Source organism: Hemitrygon akajei, chromosome 18 (genome assembly GCF_048418815.1).
Source record: "Hemitrygon akajei chromosome 18, sHemAka1.3, whole genome shotgun sequence".
Lineage (NCBI taxonomy): Eukaryota > Metazoa > Chordata > Chondrichthyes > Myliobatiformes > Dasyatidae > Hemitrygon > Hemitrygon akajei.
The window spans coordinates 24,573,399-24,595,462 of record NC_133141.1 but is presented as its reverse complement, the minus strand read 5'-3'; the positions used below and the strand labels follow the sequence as shown (position 1 = coordinate 24,595,462).

Below are 22,064 nucleotides of genomic sequence, written 5' to 3'. Positions count from 1 at the left end.
TTGGTGGGCAATTCTTAGAAAAGCGTATTGAAACGGGGTTCAGATCCTGGTCTGGACTGAGTTAGCTGAAATCAGCTAGGATGGTAGAGCTAGTACATCACATGTGACATCACTGGGCTAGGGATGGGCATACAACAAAACAAAAATTAGTGGGAAGATAAAGGATTGGGAAATTTTTAAAAACCTACAGAGAGCAACTAAAAGAATCATTGGAAGGGAAAAGATGAAATATGAAAGCAAGCTAGCAAATAATATCCAAGTGGATAGTATAAGTTTTTTCAAGTATGTTTAAAAATAAAAGAGAAATGAGAGTGGATGTAGGATCACTAGAAAATGAAGCAGGAGAAATAATAGTGGAGGACAAGGAGATGGCTGCTGAACTAAATGAGTATTTTAGAAACATAGAAAACTTATTTTGCGTCAGTTTTCACTGTGGAAGACACTAGCAGTATGCCTGTTGTTGTAGTGTGTGAAGGAAGAGAAGTGGGTGCAGTTACTGTTTCAAGAGAGAAGTTGCTCAAAAAGTTGAAATACCTAAAGGTACATAAGTCACCCGGACCAGATGAACTGCACCCTGGGGTTCTGAAACAGGTAGCGTTAGAGATTGTGGTGGCATTAGAAATGCTCTTTCAAAAATCATTGGACTCTGGCATGGTGCCAGAGGACTGGAATATTGCCTCGTGTTTGGAATATTGCAAATGCCACTCCGTTCTTTAAGAAAGGAGGAAGGCAGTAGAAAGTTAGCCTGACCTCAGTGGTTGGGAAGATGTTAGAGTCAATTGTTAAGGAATAGGTGATGGGAGTACTTGGTGACACAGGACAAGATAATACAAAGTCAACATAGTTTCCTTCAGGGATAATCCTGCCTGACGAACCTGTTGGAATTCTTTGAAGAGATTACAAGTAGGATAGATAAAGGGGATGCAGTGGATGTTGTGTATTTGGACTTTTGGAAGGCCTTTGACAAGGTGCCACACATGAGGTTGCTTACCAAGTTAAGAGCCCATGGTATTACAGGGAAGTTACTAACATGGTTAGAGCATTGGCTGATTGGTAGGAGGCAGAGATTGGGAATAAAAGGATCCTTTTCTGGTTGGCTACCAGTGACTAGTGGTCAGTGTTGGGACCACTTCTTTTTATGCTGTATATAAATGATTTAGATGATGGAATAGATGGCTTTGTTGCCAAGTTTGCAGATGATACGAAGATTGGTGGAGGGGCAGGTAGTGTTGAGGAAACAGGTAGGATGCAGAAGGACTTAGACAAATTAGGAGAATGGGCAGAATGTGGCAAATTAAATACAATGTTGGAAAATGCATGGTCATGCACTTTGGTAGTAGAAATAAATGTCTGGACTATTTTCTAAATGGAGAGAAAATCTAGGAATCTGAGATGCAAAGGGACTTGGGAGTCCTTGTGCAGAACACCCTGAAGGTTAACTTGCATGTAGAGTCAGTGGTGAGGAAGGCAAATGCCATGCTAGCATTCATTTTAAGAGGTCTAGAATACAAGAGCAAGGATGTGATGCTGAGGCTTTATAAGGCACTGGTGAGGCCTCACCTTGAGTATTGTGAACAGTTTTGGGCCCCTCATCTTAGAAAAGATGTGCTGGCATTGGAGGGGGTCCAGAGGAGGTTCCCAAGGATGATTCCAGGAATAAAAGGGTTATCATACAAGGAACATTTAATAGCTCTGGGTCTGTACTCGCTGGAATTCAGAAGGATGGGGGGGGGGGGTATCATTGAAGCCTTTTGAATATTGAAAGGCCTAGACAGAGTTGAAAAGATGTTTTTGATGGTGGGAGAGTCTAGGACAAGATGGTACAGCCTCACGATAGAGGGGTGTCCTTTCAAAACAGAAGTGGAGAAACTTCTTAAAAGCCAAAGGGTAGTGGAATTTGTTGCCACATGCAGCTGTGGAGGCCAGGTGGTTGGGTGTATTTAAGGCAGAGATTGATAGGTTCTTGATTGGACACGGCATCAAAGGTTACGGGGAGAAGGCCGGGCACTGGAGTTGAGGAGGAGATGGAATAAAGGATCAGCCATGATTGAATGGCGGGACAGACTTGATGGGCCAGATGGTCTAATTCTGCTTCTATGTCTTATGGTTTTATTTGCAAATGTGCTGCAGTTTGCATTTCCTATTTACTAAAATTCCATTCCAGTAGAAAATCGTTTGCTTGGACAGTGGTTTAAATGGTCAGATTTTTCCTAAGACGTTGCACTGAATGGTCAGTTGAATAAGACTCGAGGCTACACGTGCTTAGGTCTGCAGCAACAACTAATCTGCTGGACAAACTTCGTGGATTGAACAGCATCTGGGGTGGGGGGGAGGGCTGATGAAGTCCTGCATCCGGACCTGAATCTTTCCTCTCCACCTTTGGTCCTGATATATTGTTTCCCACAGATGCTGCTTGGCCTGCCGAGTTCCTCCAGCAGATTGTTTGTTGGGCCAGTTGAATAAATTATGTGTGACTTTCACTCCTGCAGAACAAATTAGTGCCTTCAGGGGAAGAAAGAATAAAAATTGGGTCCTACCACTTAAAATATCCATGTCTTAAAAAAAGTGAAGCACCTATGTTGTTTGAGACTATAGTAACAGCGTCTTTATTATCTGTTTACATTTAATGGGATTTTTAAAGTTGTTGGTTTTCGAATCTTGATTGTACTATTTATTTCAGGGAGAAACAGCTCTGTTCACTATGAATCACCTGCATGTGAAGAATCCTCAATCAGAGGCTAGGATTTTCAAAGGGGGGAAAAAACATTTTGTGTATTTCCTAGACTTGGGGAAAAAGTAAAAAAGTTGGATGAATCTTTGCTCCAAGTATTTTTTCCAAACATTGAAAAAATACTTTTAAGTGTAGATCAATTAAAAAATAACATTTTCCAAATCTGAGGTTATTTACAAAAGAAGTTGATGACATTTTGCAATAGGAACAAACTGAATGGCATTATTCACATCTTCAACTCTGGCATTATACTTGTTTTGATCCATTTGGCTTAACTAGCTGCTTTTATAATAATTCTAGGGATTGATATATACAGTACGTAATGCAATGCCATCAAGTCAGGGCAGTTTTTATCTTCAAATGTCAAGATAAAAGTTCCACACACACTATTAATTTGATTTTAATAAACAATTACAATATTATTGTCAAAAGTGTAATAAATGTAAATTACTAAAGTGCATTAAATTTTCTATGCACCAGTAGCTGCCTAGTATAAAGTCTGTCAAATGATATGGGACAATTAACTGCTGTAACATTTAGGCACCAAAAGCATTAGAATTTCAAGATGCTTCAGTTTGATCACCAATACTGCCTCTGCAAATTACATGTCCACTAAGTGGTGGGGAATCAAGCTGCTTTCATTAAAATGAATGCTAAGACTTGTGACAATCAGCACCGTACTGAAAAGTCAAAGTGAGGTCTGACTAGGGCACTCTATAATTTGACTTGGATTTTTGATCATCTCAAAAATGTGATCATTTGTTGGATTTTTGTCTCAACAAGGAAGTTTTGAAATCCAGTCAAAAACCAATAAATGTAGATACCGATGATTCAGGGAAAGTTTCCATGCAGTGATGTTAAAGAAGGTATTAATCTAAGGGCATGATTAAATTTACTGGAAGTTACACAGTCCTTCTGGTTATAAGGATTACAGTCAGTAGAATGTAAATAAGTAAAATTGTGTAGATCTGCATATAGTGAAATGAAAGAGATGCAAATAACAAAGTGTGTTGTAAAGCACATCTTTAAGGCAAAGTTTTAGGTTCCTGGTTCCTGAAATTCAAATAAGCCCTAGCATAAGGTTTGTTCAGATTTTTGGGAGTTCCTTTTAATACTTCATATTCTCTGTAGAAAAATTTGGGGGAGAAAAGTTCTTATGAGCTATGTACATAAAATGTCCTTTGGAGAGGCCTTTTTTACAAGTAAAAGGTAACTGGGTCATAGAATTACACAGCATTGAAATGGGCCCTTTGGTCTACAGAGTCCACACCAACTGTTGCACTCCATTTACAGTAATCCTACACTAACCTCACTTTACTCTTCCTGCCTTCCATTAATTTCACCCCATTCCTTCCCCCTCCCCCCCCCCCACCCCACAAATGCTACTACCAACCATTACTTGAGCATTTAACACAAGTGAATTAACCAAGCAACCACACGTCTTTGGGATATAGGAGGAAGCTGGAGCACCTAGGAGAAAATCCATGTGTTCACAGGGAGAACATGCAACTCCACACAGACAGTGCCTAAGTCTCTGGAGCTGTGAGATAACACTCTATTAGCTGACTGTGATCTTAGCTTTATAACTAAGACTCTACTTCAGCCCATGTGCTGCTAAAGCGCTTTGTCCCTGCAAGACTACTTATTCCAATGTTCACTTGTCCATCGTCCCAATCTGCACATCTTTGCATACCTTAGTTTATGCAAAATTAATCCTTTGACCTTATCCCATGCTACATCATGCTAAATTGGCATCATAGTTTAGTCACCATTCCTATCTATAATCCTTCACCTCAAACCTCCCCCATCCCAAACATTCAAATGTCTTTATTCCTTGGACTAGGTTCTGTTCAATGTCCTTTCCTACATCCTTTACTCCACCATTGGCATTTGTGTCTGACACTTGTTCTGTGGAATGAAATGCTCCATGTTATCTATTTCAACAACTGCTTTATCATCAAAAGCAGGAACCTTGACTTATTTTTGTTAACTTGTCAGTTCCCATTTTGAGGACTTAGAGGTAAAATGCTCTTTGCCCAGCTCTATCCAATTATTAGGGCAGTTAATTGCATACAGCCCACAAATCCAACCAGACGTCTTGTTACTCTTTTGTCTTGTTTTACTTTTAGAAGCAGTGTATACTGTGCCAAGCTGCTGGAATATTAAAATCAATAATCAGAATGCTTTTCATTCTATTTACTCTCAAGGCCTTTATTGTCTTGCTGTATTAGAGAGTATTAGGAAGCAGGACCATGCTTATGATTTCCCTGAATGATGGTGAGCTGTTTAAGAACTAGTAGTAGAATCAGGTTTATTATCACTGATGTATGTCATGAAATTTGTTGTTTTGCAGCAGCAGTACAATGCAATAATTTTAAAAAATTACCATAAGTTATAATAAGAGATTATTTAAAATGTCATTCAAAAGAGCAAAAAAGTGAGGCAGTGTTCATGGACAGTTCAGAAACCTGATGGTGGAGGGGAAGAAGCTATTCCCAAAATGCTGAGTGTGGGTCTTCAGGCTCCTGTGCCACCTCTCTGATGGTAACAATGAGAAGAGAGCATGTCCTGGGGTGGTGAGGGTCCTTAATGATGGATGTCACCTTCTTGAAGATGTTAATGGTGAGGAGGCACTTAAGATGAGTGAGGTCTGACATGATGCTGAAATGTTTTCGTGGACTGATAGTCTTCTACAGGATTTAATCAGTTTTTAATTGTTGAAAAGTGTTCTCTTTCACTATGAAAATTAAAACACAAATTATTTTGTTAATATAATTTTAATAAACAGTTACCATGTAACTCAACAAAATGCAGTAAATGTAAATCTCCGATGTGCATTAAGTACAGTGTACCAAAATGTACTTGTACTTTCTTGATGAAACAAGGGGTATCTTCTTGATGCTCTCCTCTATCCCAGGAGCAAACACCAAGTTCTGCAATTCCCCCTTTCTCTTCTTTTAAAAATGATCATGAATGAGTTTTTCCTTGGTCCTCCAAGTATCTTCTTTCTGATTAGGCCTTTGTGTAGCACCTTGGTGATTTTTCTATGTTAAAATGACTACATAAAGGCAGTCTATTGTGGATGGAGTACCTAAGACTGGAAGTTTGTAGCGTGGGGAAAACTGGTCTCTAATCTATACCCTGCTGCTTGGATTTTATTTTCAGGGGTTCTGATCCCAGTTGAGTGTGATTTTGTTTCATTGAGAGATGACCTCACATTAGGGTAGCACACTGAAAGCAGTCATGTAATGGCGATGCTGTTTTAAATTCTGATCTTACAGTTGAAGTTTCATTGCAAGTTAAACAAAACAGAATAGCAAAATGTAATCATATACTTTCTCAAAAGTTAGCACTATGTTAGTGCAATAAATTTGTGTTCTTTTTCTCAGATTCTAGTCAAGAATACACAGACTCCACCGGAATTGATCTTCATGAGTTTCTAGTAAATACACTGAAGAATAACCCCAGGTAATACTTCACACACATTGACTTTTCTTATTCTTGTTGGTTTTGTTGGACTAATATATTATTTATATATATATTATATTATATATATAATACATATAAATATATAAATTTATATATATATGATATAATATATTATTACTAATATATTTATTTACACACATGCAAATGTTTGGGCACGTCTGGTCAAAATTTCAGTTACTGTGAATAGTTAAGTGAGTAAAAGATGAACTGATCTCCAAAAGTCATAAAGTTAAAGATGAAACATTCTTTTCAACATTTTAAGCAAGATTAGTGTATTATTTTTGTTTTGTACAATTTTAGAGTAAAAAAAGGAAAGGAGCACCATGCAAAAGTTTGGGCACCCAAGAGATTTGAGCTCTCAGATAACATTTACCAAGGTCTCAGACCTTAATTCGCTTGTTAGGGCTATGGCTTGTTCACAGTCATAATTAGGAAAGGCCAGGTGATGCAAATTTCAAAGCTTAATAAATACCCTGACTCCTCAAACCTTGTCCCAACAATCAGCAGCCGTTGGCTCCTCTAAGCAGCTGCCTAGCACTCTGAAAATTAAAATAAATGATGCCCACAAAGTAGGAGAAGGCTATAAGAAGATAGCAAAGCATTTTCAGGTGGCCGTTTCCTCAGTTCATAATGTAATTAAGAAATGGCAGTTAACAGGAACGGTGGAGGTCAAGTTGAGGTCTGGAAGACCAAGAAAACTTTCCAAGAGAACTGCTCGTAGGATTGCTAGAAAGGCAAATCAAAACTCCTGTTTGACTGCAAAAGACCTTCAGGAAAATTTAGCAGACGCTGGAGTGGTGGTGCACTGTTCTACTGTGTAGCGACACCTGCACAAATGTGACCTTCATGGAAAAGTCATCAGAAGAAAACATTTCCTGCACCCTCACCACAAAATTCAGCGTCAGAGGTTTGCAAAGGAACATCTAAACAAGCCTGATGCATTTTGGAAACAAGTCCTGTGGACTGGTGAAGTTAAAATAGAACTTTTTGGCCGCAATGAGCAAAGGTATGTTTGGAGAAAAAAGGGTGCAGAGTTTCATGAAAAGAACACCTCTCCAACTGTTAAGCATGGGGGTGGATCGATCATGCTTTGGGCTTGTGTTGCAGCCAGTGGTATGGGGAACATTTCACTGGTAGAGGGAAGAATGAATTGAATTAAATATCAGCAAATTCTGGAAGCAAACATCACACCGTCTGTAAGAAAAAAAAAGCTGAAGATGAAGGCTTCTACAACAGGATAATGATCCTAAACGCACCTCAGAATCCACAATGGGCTACCTCAAGAGACACAAGTTGAAGGTTTTGCCATGGCCCTCACAGTCCCCCGACCTAAACATCATCAAAAATCTGTGGATAGACCTCAAAAGAGCAGTGCATGCAAGACGGCGAAAATCGCCGAAAGAAAAATTGAGAGACTCTTAGCTGGCTACAGAAAGCATTTACAAGCTGTGATACTTGCCAAAGGGGGTGTTACTAAGTACTGACCATGCAGAATGCCCAAATATTTGCTTCGGGTCCTTTTCCTTTTTTGTTATTTGGAAACCGTAAAAGATGGAAATAAAAAAGTAACCTTGCTTAAAATATTAAAGAAATGTGTCATCTTTAACTTTATGACTTTTGGAAATCAGGTCATCTTTTACTCGCTTAGCTATTCACAGTAACAGAAATTTTTGACCGGGGTGCCCAAACTTTTGCATGGTATGTTTTATATATATGTATATATATGTGTGTGTATATATATATGTGTGTGTGTGTGTATTAATGCAAATTAGGAAGTGCATGTTACAATATCTTAACAAATTGAAAATTTTTGCTTTGATTTTTTCAGTGCATAAACTTGATTCACAGTGTAATTTTTCACTTTTCTACATTAGTGTACCAATGTATTTTGCCCACCTTTTCATTTTACAAAAATCATTTTCCAAATAGTTTTCCAAGAGCCCATTCTAACACAAGTTATGACTATTCTTAACAGGAACTATGGGATATTTATATTTATATTAGGATTGTTACAAAGTAAACTTGTGTCTTGGATCTTAATAGTCTCTTAGTCTTGTTTTCTAGAAGCTGGTATCCTCTTAGGATTTTTATTGATAATTATTGATGGCCATCAGTTTTGCTGCCAGGCCACCTTTGGTATTCATTCTGAGTTGCCCACCGCAGCTTGAAATATTACAATTTATTTATTTAGAGATACCACACAAAATTGGCCCTTTGAGCTGCGGCGCCCAGCAATCCCCCAATTTAACCCTAACCTAATTGTAGGACATTTTACAATGACCAATTAGCCTACTGACCCGTACATCAACTGACTGTGGGAGGAAACTGGAGTACCCTGAGACAACCTATGCATTCCATGAGGAGGATGTACAAACTCCTTACAAAGGATGCTGGGATTGAATTCTGAACTCCGATACCTCGAGCTCGTATTGGTCTTCATGAAGGAAATAAAACAGATGAATGTATCAGGTCATCTACATTGTGTGGAGATGCTATCATAGAAAATAGATCAGATTGCAGCAATGGGGAAATTTCAACCATTGCTTTTTTCCTCCTAATAAATATACGTTTAAAATAAAACCACTTGGCCACTGAAAATCAAGGCTTTTACAAAAAAATAAAGTTGGTCAAATGGTTCCCTTTTTGAAGGCTATGGTTTTGAGAGTATAAAAGCTTACTGTTTGTCAGTTAGTGATAGAAATTGGTTTCTTTCCGAATATTTGTTATGAGAGCAATCCATTAAAGCATCCACGGGGAGGTTCTGCAAAGGATATGACAATTTGCAAAAGTTGACAGTTCACCTTATGAAATCGAAATCTTCAGAACTGCATTTATGAAAAAGCCAGTCAGCCATGATTGAATTATCTGAAGCACTCCCTCAGGTTGAGGGTGGTTTGCTTCCACTCCATTTGTGTGGCCACTGAGAACTCTGATGATGCTGATAAGGGATCTACAAACTTTGCTGCAGGTGGGATAAGGAGGTGCGCTGTGAGGGGGTGGTTTTATGAAATGGTGCTCATCTGTTTTCACTAGCCTTCTGAATACTGCTGAAGAAGAGACTGTTCTCGATGCTTTCTCATATGTTCCCCCTCCATGTTAAAGTTCAAAGTAAATTTATTATCAAAGTATGCATATGTCACCAGAAGGTATTCTGTGATACACTTTTGCAGGCATTCACAATAGAACAAGAAATGCAATGGAATTAATGAAAAACTACACATAAAGACACACAAACAGGCAAAGTGCAAAAGACTACAAATTTTAAAAAAATAACTTATTAATAAATAGAACATGAGTTGTAGAATTCTTGAAAGTGAGTCTGTAGGTTGTGGAATCAGTTTGGTGTTGAGGTAAGTGAGGTTATTCACTCTGGTTCAAGAGCCTGATGGTTGAAGGGCAATAGCTGTTCTTAAGCCTGGTTGTATGGAACCTGAGGTTCTTGTAACTCCTTCCCAATAGCAGCAGTGAGAAGCGAGGGTACTTGATGAGGAATGCTGCTTTCTTGTTGCAGCGCTCCTTGTGAACGTGCTCAGCAGTGGAGAGGGGTTTTCCTGTGATGGATTGGGCTGAATCCGCCACTTTGTAGGCTTTTCCCATTTTTGGGCATTGGCGTTTCCATGCCAGGTTGTGATACAACCATTCTGGATACTCTCCTCTTTATCTGAAGAAGTTTGTCAAAGTTTTAGATGATGTGCAGAATCTGCACAAACTACTAAGAAAGTAGAGCTGCTGCTGTGCCTGCTTTGTAATGGCATTTAGATGCTGGTCCCAGGAGAGATCCTCTTGTATGATAATGACACTGAATTTAAAGTTACTGACTCTCTCCATCTCCAGTCCCCTAATGAGAACTGGCTTATGGACCCCTGGTTCTCTCTCTCTCCCCCCCCCCCCCCCCCCAATGTTAGGTTGTTAGACAGGAATTTCCAAGGTCAAGGTCAAACTTGTCATACGCACAAAACTAACTTGCAGCATTGTTGCAAGCACATAACATCAGATAAGCATCATTCACATGAAAAATCGTAAATTTAAAAGTATCCACTTTTTTTTACAAGAAATAATAATTAGAACCAAAAATGTCCATTTCAGTGCAGTGATCAAATTAGTCATAGTGTTGCTATGCTGAGGTAGTAAGTTTCCATAAGTTCTGAGGATGTTATCTATCTTTCCAGTCCTGATGAATGGTTTCATCCTGAAACATCGACTGTTTACTCCTTTCCAATTATAATTACAGCCTGTGTCTAACATGGTTGCTAAAGATCAGATGGCACATTCATCAACATTTCATTACTGCTATTTTCTGGGAGTTGTTGGTTTAATCCAGTGCCTTGAGTCTTAGCCTTACTCTTTGATTTCCTGTCTGACAGAGCTTTGGGAACTTGTATTTCGGATAATAATTCATCCATTGAAACCAGTATTCTGGTTTTGAAGCCGCTGGTGCTAGTTTTTCCAATCCTTACGGATTGTATAGGAACGAGCTACCATCTTGCATTTGGCTTCCTAGCTCAGTTGTTTTATTTTATCATTCTCCAGATGAAATTCATACTGTGATTACAGTTGGAAATCTGGCTTCAATTTTGATTTTTCAGGAGCTTTTTCGTTGAAGTTTCTGCTGAAACTTATTTTCACATCACTGTAAAATTGATGTTTATTTTTTAGGATATAATAATTTTAACTATTAAAGCTATGTCTTTATGTATTTGAGAGTTATAACTTGGTGTTCTGTTGATACAGTTGCAAATGAGCTGATCACAAAATTTTTCTGAATTTCTTTAGCCTTTCATGTGATTTTGCTGAATTTAGGCAAATTGTGCTGAAAAAGAAACTTCACAATCAAGTAGAAATCACGGACTCTGATCTTTTGTAAAGTACGTTCAGCAATAGTTATTGTCAAAAAGTTGTTTTCTCCAATGCTGTTCCCTGCTGTGAACTATTTTGGCAGAGCGGCAGTCAAAATGATGCACTTCCCAACAATTTGGATACATTGTTTTTAACTGCACAGATTCCTGCCCAAGTTTGGGAGATCGTACTGGTTGCTTTGAGCTGTACATCCTTCCAAATTTTAGCATGTTTATGCATAAACCATCTTGTAATTTTATACTCATCTCTTATAGGGACAGGATGATGCTGCTAAAATTAGAACAAGAAATCCTGGACTTCATCAGTGATGATAAGTGAGTAAAATTTTAGTATAAAATTTAGTATAAATAGTATTGAGTGTGGTGACCAGCTTGTCCATGAAGTCAAACTTGCGCTTTTATCATGCTGCAGACAGCTTTACATGTTAGCATTATTTCACATATTGTGAATGTAACGTTTTGCAAAGATGGTTTTGCATATTTTCACCTTCGGAGCTAAACTTTATTTGGAAAATACCGGTTTCTGTTTTTCATTTGTAAAAATAGGTACAAAATTTGTTTCTTATTTACTCAGGAGCTCTGTTTGTGTAGTTAAAGCATGTAATTTTAGTACTTATTGTTGAACACAGTAATTTGAATTTGCCTGGAGATTATATAACAGAATCCTATAAGATTATGGTTGTGTGGTGATGAGATGCAAAGTTTTTGAAGTAGTACATGCCGGCTCCATGCATTCACTTACAATTGCTGGCATAGTAGCAGATTTCATAGTAATCTCTGGTACTGGGGGTGGTGAGGCATGTGCAGGTAGGAATCTACTTGGCTCTCCTGTGTGGCAGCTGATGTTATTCTTGTCTGGTCCAAAGAGAAATGCCCAGCAAGATCAAATTGTCCCATTGTTCTGGTAACCCTTCTAAAATGGAGAAATAAAACACTTTTTTTGTCTTGAAGTTGTTGAAGAATTTCTTGGATAAATGGTGATGGAGTGTTGGTTAAATCTGGACAAAGTCTCCTGATGTTTTTCAAACTTCTCACAGCTATTGAAACAGTAAAGACCATAAGATATAGGAGCAGAATTAGGCCATTTGGCCCATCAAGCCTGCTCCACCATTTCATCATGGCTCAGCTCCAATCTCCTGCCTCCTCCTTGTATCCCTTAATGCCCCGACTAATCAAGAACACCACTTGTCACCAGCAGCCAACCAGAAAAGGCTTCCTATATTCCCACTCTTTGCCTCCTGCCAATCAGCCTCTGCTATATCCGTGCTAGAATCTTTCCTGTAATATCGTGGGCTCTTAACTTATTTGGCAGCCTCATGTGTGGCACCTTGTCAAAGACCTTCTGAAAATCCAAATACACAACATTCACTGATACTCCTTTGTCTATCCTGCTTGTTATTTCTTCAAAAAATTCCAAAAGATTTTTGTTGGGCAACATTTTCCCTTGAGGAAACTATGTTGACTATGGCCTATTTTATCATGTGCTTCCAAGTACCCAGAGACCTCATCCTTAACAATGTACTCCAACATCTTCCCAAGCACTGAGGTCAGTCTAACTGGCCTATAATTACCTTTCTTCTGCCTTCTTGAAGGATGGAGTGACATTTGCAATTTACCAGTCCTCGAGAGCAGTGCCAGAATCCAGTGATTCTTGAAAGATTATTACTAATGCCTCCACATTCTCCTCAACCACCTCTTTCAGAACCCTGGGGTGTACACCATTTGGCCCAGGTGATTTGTCTACCTTTAGATCTATCAGTTTCCAAAGAACCTTCTCCATAGTAATGGTAACTTCACACACTTCTGCCCCTGACTCTCTTGAATTTCTGGCATATTGCTAGTGTCTTTCACAGTGAAGACTGATTGAAATTTTAAGAAACCTGTAGTCCTCCTAATAATTGGCTATGGTTGAGAAAGAATTATAAGTAAGGACACTTGCCATCCACCAAAATGCTATGCAGTCTCCTTATTGAGCTTTGTCAAGTGCTTTAAGCAGCAGTTAGTCCTTATTATTCCTAGTGTAATTTTCAGTTTCTTACCAAAATGGTGTCTTGAGCTAAACTGTTATTTCCAATTTTAAAAAAACATTTTAGTTACCTCAAGTCAATTGGTATTTAAAATATGAGTAAACTTGTCCTCATAAGCTGAACCTAAGTTGTTCCATTTATATTTTTAGTCTTTGCTTTTAATGTAGCCATTTTTATTTCTGATGGTATCAACCATATCATCTTATCAACCATAACCCTCATCTTAAAAACAGGCACCCCGCAGGGCTGTGTGCTGAGCCCTATGCTCTACACACTCTTGGCACATGACTGCACCCCCATCTACACCTCCAACTCCATAATTAAATTTGTGGACGATACCACAGTGGTTGGCCTGATCTTGGATGAGGATAAAACAGCCTACAAGCTTGAAGTAGATCATCTGATGAAGTGGTGTAAGGACAACGACCTGGTCCTTAACACTTCTAAAACAAAAGAGATGATTATTGACTTCAGGAGATCAAAGGACAGGGTACACACCCCCCTCCATATACATGGAGAGGTAGTGGAAAGTGTGGAAAAACTAAAGTTCCTTGGAGTTATGTTGTCAAAGCAGCTGACATGGACCACCAACACCTCGCTGCTTGTAAAAAAAGGCACAACAAAGACTCTTCTTCCTCAGAAAGCTGAAACAGGCCAAACTCCCACAAAAGCTGTTGCTTAACTTCCACAGAAACACAATTGAGACCATCCTGACCAACAGCGCCACAATGTGGTATGCCAGCTGCACAGCCTATGAGTGACAAGATCTGCATTGCGTGGTGAAGGCGGCCCAGCAAATTGTCAGGATGCAGCTCCCAGGACTGTACACCATCTATTCCAGCAGACTCAGGAGGAAAGCAATCAGCATAACCAGAGACACCACACACCCCGGCCACTCCCTGTTTGACCTGCTGCTGTCCAGCAAAAGGTTCAGGACACTAAAAGCCAGAACAAATAGACTGGGGAACAGCTTCCACCCCAGAGCTGTGGCCTTCATCACACCACTCCCACAGAACAATGACTGAAACAGTGAGCACACACATGCACACACAAGGACTGAAATACTTGGACTAACAGCACTTTGTGCATTACTGTGATATTCTGGTGCTGCTGCAACTTATTATCTGCCACTTATCTATTTAATACTGTTTTTCTATTACTGTCTTGTTTTTATCTACTGTTTTATTTAATTACCTGAGAGGAAGCCAAACAGAGTTTCATTGTATCTATGTATAATGACAATAAAGATCATTCATTCATTCATTCATGTATACAGTGGCATGCAAATGTTTGGGCACCCCTGATCAAAATTTCTGTTACTGTGAATAGCTAAGCGAGTAAAAGATTATCTGATTTCCAAAGGGCATAAAGTTAAAGATGACACATTTCTTTAATATTTTAAGCAAGGTTACTTTTTTATTTCCATCTTTTACAGTTTCAAAATAACAAAAAAGGAAAAGGGCCCGAAGCAAATGTTTGGGCACCCTGCATAGTCAGTACTTAGTAACATCCCCTTTGGCAAATATCACAGCTTGTAAATGCTTTCTGTAGCCAGCTAAGAGTCTTTCAATTCTTCTTTGGGCGATTTTTGCCCATTCTTCCTTGCAAAAGGCTTCTAGTTCTGTGAGATTCTTGGGCCGTTTTGTATGCACTGCTCTTTTGAGGTCTATCCACAGATTTTTGATGATGTTTAGGTCGGGGGACTGTGAGGGCCATGGCAAAACCTTCAGCTTGTGTCTCTTGAGGTAGTCCATTATGTGGATTTTGAGGTGTGTTTAGGATCATTATCTTGTTTTAGAAGCCATCCTCTTTTCATCTTCATATTTTTTTCAGACGGTGTGATGTTTGCTTACAGAATTTGCTGGTGTTTAATTGTATTCTTCTCTCTACCAGTGAAATGTTCCCCATGCCACTGGCTGCAACACAAGCCCAAAGCATGATCGATCTACCCCCATGCTTAACAGTTGGAGAGACGTTCTTTTGAAATTCTGCACCCTTTTTTCTCCAAACATACCTTTGCTCATTGCGGCCAAAAAGTTCTATTTTAACTTCACCAGTCCACAGGACTTGTTTCCAAAATGCATCAGGCTTGTTTAGATGTTCCTTTGCAAACTTCTGACGCTGAATTTTGTGGTGAGGACGCAAGAAAGGTTTTCTTCTGATGACTCTTCCTTGAAGGTCTTATTTGTGCAGATGTCACTGCATAGTAGAACAGTGCACCACCACTCCAGAGTCTGCTAAATCTTCCTGAAGGTCTTTTGCAGTCAAACAGGAGTTTTGATTTGCCTTTCTAGCAATCCTAAGAGCAGTTCTCTTGGAAAGTTTTCTTGGTCTTCCAGACCTCAACTTGACCTCCACCGTTCCTGTTAACTGTCATTTCTTAATTACATTACGAACTGAGGAAATGGCTACCTGAAAACACTTTGCTATCTTTTTATAGCCTTCTCCTACTTTGTGGGCATCATTTATTTTAATCTTCAGAGTGTTAAGCAGCTGCTTAGAGGAGCCCATGGCTGCTGATTGTTGGGACAAGGTTTGAGGAGTCAGGGTATTTATAAAGCTTTGAAATTTGCATACTTGGCCTTTTCTAACAATGACTGTGAACAAGCCATAGCCCTAACAAGCTAATTAAGGTCTGAGACCTTGGTAAAAGTTATCTGAGAGCTTAAATCTCTTGGGGTGCCCAAACTTTTGCATGGTGCTCCTTTCTTTTTTTTCACTCTGAAATTGTACAAACCAAAAATAATACACTAATCTTGCTTAAAATGTTGAAAAGAATGTTTCATCTTTAACTTTATGACTTTTGGAGATCAGTTCATCTTCTACTCACTTAACTATTCACAGTAACAGAAATGTTTCGACCAAGGTGCCCAAACCTTTTGCATGCCACTGTACATGTCATCCATTCAAAGGCACATTCAAACTAAACTCTGTCTTCCATTATGGTGGCCAGCTCTGCATAGTTAAGAATTTATACTTTACACAACTAGTTACTGTGCAGATTCTGTATTTCTGTCTTTCAAAGTTGCATTAAAATCACATAACAGTATCTTCTTTCTTCATTCCTGCATTTAATCTTTGCGTTATTTTCTCAAGTTGATGCATCACTGTCAGTCAGTTTGTAAAGCACTGTTAAAGACAGATGCATAAGCCTTGAGCTAACGAGTTATAGAAGTTAATTTCCATTGAATTAAGCAATGCCTGTTTTATATGCAATTAACAGATAAAAGAAGGTAGCTGTTTCCAGTAATTTACTGCTAAAAGTTATTTTTTTGTTTTTCTATTCTGACAAATGAAATTGCAGGATCATATCAATATGTGCTCATTGTAGAATTATGTACGAAAGCACAAAAAGCAGGATCCTATTATAATGAGGCTTGGGTCTGCAGCTTGGAGTTGAGTGCCAAATCAGAGATTTTGATGCTTTACATTTGTTGACTCTTGTTTTCATTTTGCTTTTGACTTATTTCTGCTTCAAGCTAATGAAAGTGTCATAATGTGAAATCAAGTTCAAGTTAATGTCAACTGACTGTACATATATACAACCAAATGAAACAACGTTCCCCCAGACCATGGTGCACCCACAAAACATATATTACACACAGCACGTAAGACAAAATACTACTATAAATAGTTTAATAAAATTATTTCAAAATGCATGTAGTGTGCAGCATAGAGTACAGTAAACAGTTCACTATCCTAGTGATGAGACCTTGGTAGTGGCAGGCTATTCCTCTCAGCCTGAGGGATAAAGCTTATCTGGCAGTCCAGTCAAGACTTAAATATTGTAATGAGAACCAAATAGTGCAGGAAACAGTGATATGGAGTATTATTTGTTTCTTGCAAAATACTGAGGGTGCTGGGAAGCTGAAAAACAGTTTCTGTAAAAGCTCTGCCCATTGGGCAGTATCTGTGGAGAAAGGAAGATATGAATGGTCATCAATTGAAATGTTAACTCTAGTTCTTTCTCCACAAATGCTGCCAGACTTGCTGAGAATCCCTGTCATTTTTTTGCTTCTATTATTTTCTTTTAACAATAATAATCAGACTTGATAACGGAGCAAAGAATAGCTTTGGGGGGGGGGGGGTGGAAGAAGGGCTAGGATTTGTATTGCACCTTAACACATCCCAAAAACCTTTCACCCCTTTTGACATACTTAAAGCATTGTTGCACGTACTGCCATTGCCCTCAAAATATTGTAAAACTTGCTGCAAGTAAGTATGTAATAGTATGGTTTTCACTCAAAAACAATTTAACTCCTAACCAGTGTAGTTCTCAAAAGAGGAGAACTTATTGCTAATTTATTGCCATTTTAAAGGTAGCAGCGGTACGTGCAACCATGCTTTGAGTACATGCCAAAAGGGTGAAAGGTTTTTGAGGGGTGATCAGGATAGTGGAAAAGCACTTTATGGCTGACAGAGCGGAGAGAGCACCAGAGTTCTCTGAGAAAGACATTGAAGTACTAGTGAATAAAGTGCATGCAAAGGAGGTGAACATGTGCAGTGGAGAAGTGCTACATAAGGACAACCATTGATGATGTGAAGCTGATAAGAATTACTATCTAAAAGTTAAATAATGAGATTTATTCTCTTATTTTTTGTTTTCTCTCCTGTCCTTTTCTATCACTAGCCCACTCCCACCTCCCCTACATAACCCTTACTACACAGACATAGCCCAACACATGCCCCACATGAGGGTGGTCTATATATGCTCATTAAAAAAATGGTTATGTGCAGCATATTTTCCATTGAAGCAGTAGCTGCCAGGAAGCTGGACTAAAAAGTCCTCCCTTTTGGGCAGATGCACCAGTGTCACCCATAAGATCATAAGTGAGTTTGAGTTCCTCAATAGTTAAATTCTTGTACATTTGAACATGTTGGGAGGTCTCTCACAGTTTCCAGTGAACTTTAGAATTGCTTTGTGTTGTATCCCATTGTAAACTGAGTGGCCCTTTTCGTCATCCCTGAATTGTGAACTCAATGACTTGTTTTTTGTGGCTGTTTAACATCAGTGTTTTACTGGATCTGGGAGCTCAAATGAGCAGAGCTAGTCTATTAATGTCATTGGGTGCAAGCCAGATGTTAAAAAATTGTCAGCCAAGTAGCATGGATCCTGATCCACTGCCCAGTTCACCTCAGTGATTGATGCAGTTTTTCCCCTGGATTGATCGTTAGCAAATTTACTCTAGCTAACATTGATTTTAGTTCATATGGTGCTGAGGGAAAAAAAGTGCTATGTAATCAATTTGTTGGCATTCAGGTCCAATTAATTACTTTTTGAATCTAGCCACTTTTAATCCATGATCAATTTGGTAGCTAGTTCGTACAACAAAACTCTTGCATAAGTTAACTAGATAAATTACCAGTTGAAATAAAATACTGGAAATATTCAGCATGTCAGGCAGCATCTGTAGAAAGAAAAGCAATTGACCTTTTAGATCAAAGACCCTTTTTTCTTTGGCCTGAATTTTTCAACATTTTCTGTTTTTAAATTCAGATTTCCAGTATCTGCAGTTTTAAAAATATTTTCATTTGGTCTGGTTTGCTAGTGAATAAAGTAGGAATATGGTGTTTTGGAATAATATCATAGTACCATGTAACCATATAACAATTACAGCATAGAAACAGGCCATCTCGGCCCATCTAGTCCGTGCCGAACGCTTACTCTCACCTAGTCCCACCGACTTGCACTCAGCCCATAACCCTGCATTCCTTCTACTTTTACAACAGATAGTATATCATTCACAGAATGACATCTCTGAAGAAGCTGTATCTCAAAACCCTTCATTGGTTAAAAATTTATGTAAATTGTTTTCCTTTTTACTCTTTTGTTAAAAGTCTACTATCTAAGTAAGGAAAGTTTCTGGTGCAACTTCATAACTAACTTTTCATGATTCTGTTATTTTTAGTAATCAATACAAGAAATTTCCTCAGATGACTTCCTATCACAGAATGCTGTTACACAGGGTAGCTGCATACTTTGGAATGGATCACAATGTTGACCAAACTGGGAAAGCTGTTATAATCAATAAAACAATAAATACAAGAATGTAAGTATAATATAAGTTGTTATTTATTTAGTATGCTGTTTCTTAGTGAAATCCTGATAGATGTGATTAGACTAATAAGTTGACTATTCCCAAGCCCCTTTTTTATTATTGATCTAATAATATCACAATTTCTGTCATTTTAAACATCCGCACAAAAATGGCCATTTGCTTACATCGTCCAAAAGAAGGCATTCCCTAACACTTTGTTTTAATGCCAATTTCAAAGTTGCCAGTCATAGCAACTTAAATGCTCTGTTTATCTTGGGCAGATGCAGTTCAACACATTTTCCATTAGCCACTCCTATATTCAGCCCTTTCTTCTACTTTGACAGAGTTACAGCCACTTTGGGAGCTCTTGTACATGCTGTGCTCCAATCTTTGTAACTAGTTCACATTCCTCCTGATTTTACACTTTCAATCATTGGCTTAAAAGGTGCATTTTTTAAAGAGGATTTCCACATCTGTTTGTCTGCCTTTGTTGTGAGGAATTGTGAAAATAGAAACCCATGATATAACTTATTAACCAGTAGACCTGAACCAGTTGTCTTGTTCTCCTTCCTGTAATAACCTATCCAGAGATTCCCAATTTCCAGCCTCTTTGGTAACAGCATTTTGGTGAAACGTGCAGAAAAAAAACAAATCGTGCAAATAAAAGTAAGCCAGTAACGTTCAGAACTGAAGTTCACGAAAGTGAGGCAACACCCACAAAGCCAGTCATCACTGCAGCTGATTAAGGATCCCTTAGTTGCAGGCTGCAGCCTCAGTTCAGAGCACCAAGCTGAACCAGTCCATCCACAACACCCTGACTTTTTTAATCTTGAAAAAATGAGGCTTGAATCATCCAAACCTCAGACCATTCCTTGCTCTCGGATCCAGCCCCTACTGCTTCAATACACTCTCTGACCTAGGCTTGGGCCCCACTTCCTTGACTTTGCATCACCTCCATTCTGCAGCATTGAATCACCTCCAGGTCCGAGTGCTATGACATTGATGAAAATAAGTGGGACCTTGTGTGAGATGGGGAAAAGGGAGTGAAATTTTGAATGAGCTGAAGTTTAGAAGCCAAGGGATGGGAGACCAATTAAGGAAGCAATGGAATAATTACTTTTAGTAATAACAGCATACTATAGATGAGGGAGGTGGGGTTAATTAGGGACAAGAGAAAATCTGCAGCTGCTGAAAATCTAAGCAACACACACAAAATACTGGAGGAACTCAGCAGACCAGGCAGCATCTGTGGAAAAAAGGAAGGGTCTTGGCCTGAAATGTCAATGGTACTTTTTTTTCCCCATTGATGCTGCCTGGCCTGCTGAGTTCCTCCAGCATTTTGTGGGGGTTAATTAGGGGCAGCATTTAGTGGTGTCATGTGAATATGGTCTTTCTGATTAAATGTAGAAACAGTAGGACATTCAACCCATTAAGCCAGGTTGGGGTTGCAAATGTAGTACCACAAGATGCCAGAATTACATTTTATCAGCCAGAGACAGTACCTAGGAAGAAGAACATAATCAGACTGAGCTTTTCAGTGTTAAAATGAAAGTTCATTATTTAAGGATTTTCTTTTTCTTCAATGTAGACCAGAGCAGAGGTTTTCAGACCATATAAAAGATGAGAAGAGTATGGATTTTCAAAAGAGATTTATCTTGAAAAGAGATGACACAAGTCTAGACAAGGATGACAACCAGGTGAGTTCATGCATGGTGTAGCATTCATTTATAGAAAAGATTAAAGAAAAAGGGCAGCACTCACTTCCATCAAAGTGAAATGGTGGTGCAATTGATCTAATTCATTTATCTCAGACATTTTGAACCTGGTGAACCCCGTAACTGGGTCACCTACCAGCAAAGATAGAGAGGTCCGTTGAAGTCTGATGGTACTATTTTTAACAGTATTTATTGATAAAAATACACAAAAATAACATCGATGCAAACATACAGATGATATACGTCGTCAATACTAAATCTAAAAGCGTGGGTATAATAATAATCAATAAGAAATAGCTCTATCGTTGTCTAGAGGATAATGTATTGTCCGATGGAAATATAAAAGTCACTCAAGTTCATTCAAGCTGCAGCTTTTGGTTGGAGAGAGAGACGGATTAAAACTTGCCCATTCCTTTTATGATGTCAATCCTTCGAGAGTCGTTGGGGCTGATTTCTCCTTTGCTGTTAGCTAAAGCCGTTCTTCTGTGGCAAGGCCCACCAATTCCGAGGCAAATGGAAAAGGACGCACGTGGCTTTCCACCGGCTTTCGCTATTACGCTGTTACAGGATTTCTAGCGTTTCTTCTGGTGCGTCTGAGGGGCTGTTCCCACAGACCCTCTCTTATCCCCACTTACGGGGTCTCAGATGTCAATCAGGGTGGAATGATGCCATCCCCCAACCAGCCCACATTGCCTGAGGGCCTCCACGAAGCATAGTACTCAATACACAATTCCGTCTCCACGAGACAATGGCCGTTTCCCGTAGCTTTGTATCGCCGAGGGGCCAAGACATTCCAAACGTCTCTCTCATTTCCTGGGTCTCCTGACCTGAATTAATAGCGATCTTGCAATTCTCAAAAAGGAGGGGGCTACTCTGCACCCCTTGGCCCCTCAGAGTTGGGCACAGGCGTAACACCCCCTTTCTTCAACGCGTTTTTACCATTGGTAAAAACGAAGTAATACAGAGTCTTACAGGATTTTGGAATCCAACACAATACAAAAGGTTTTTTTCTTTCACTACAGAGCAATACAGTTATACATTCAATTCAGCATCCAAACAGTTAACGATTACATTGTCACTTCCTTTAATATCTTAACATCTGGTACCTTACTAAAGTCTTGTAGCATCAGACTTCAATTTAATAACCACCTTTTTTTTTCTTATTTTTCTTTAGCAAACAAAAACTAAAGAGTTGTGATCTTAGCTTA

The 22,064-nt window shown here is 38.9% G+C and overlaps 1 protein-coding gene across 8 annotated transcripts in view; it reads left to right on the top strand.

Moving 5' to 3' along the window:
* The window catches only part of r3hdm2 (R3H domain containing 2), a 294,373-nt gene that overhangs the window by 131,500 nt on the left and 140,809 nt on the right, over positions 1–22,064 (top strand). For all 8 annotated transcript variants that reach the window (XM_073071109.1, XM_073071106.1, XM_073071107.1 and 5 more), the window contains 4 exons: positions 6,121–6,199; positions 11,332–11,391; positions 19,013–19,153; positions 20,730–20,838. In XM_073071109.1, coding sequence (XP_072927210.1) covers positions 6,121–6,199; positions 11,332–11,391; positions 19,013–19,153; positions 20,730–20,838 — 389 coding nt within the window. The remainder of the gene's footprint in view (positions 1–6,120; positions 6,200–11,331; positions 11,392–19,012; positions 19,154–20,729; positions 20,839–22,064) is intronic.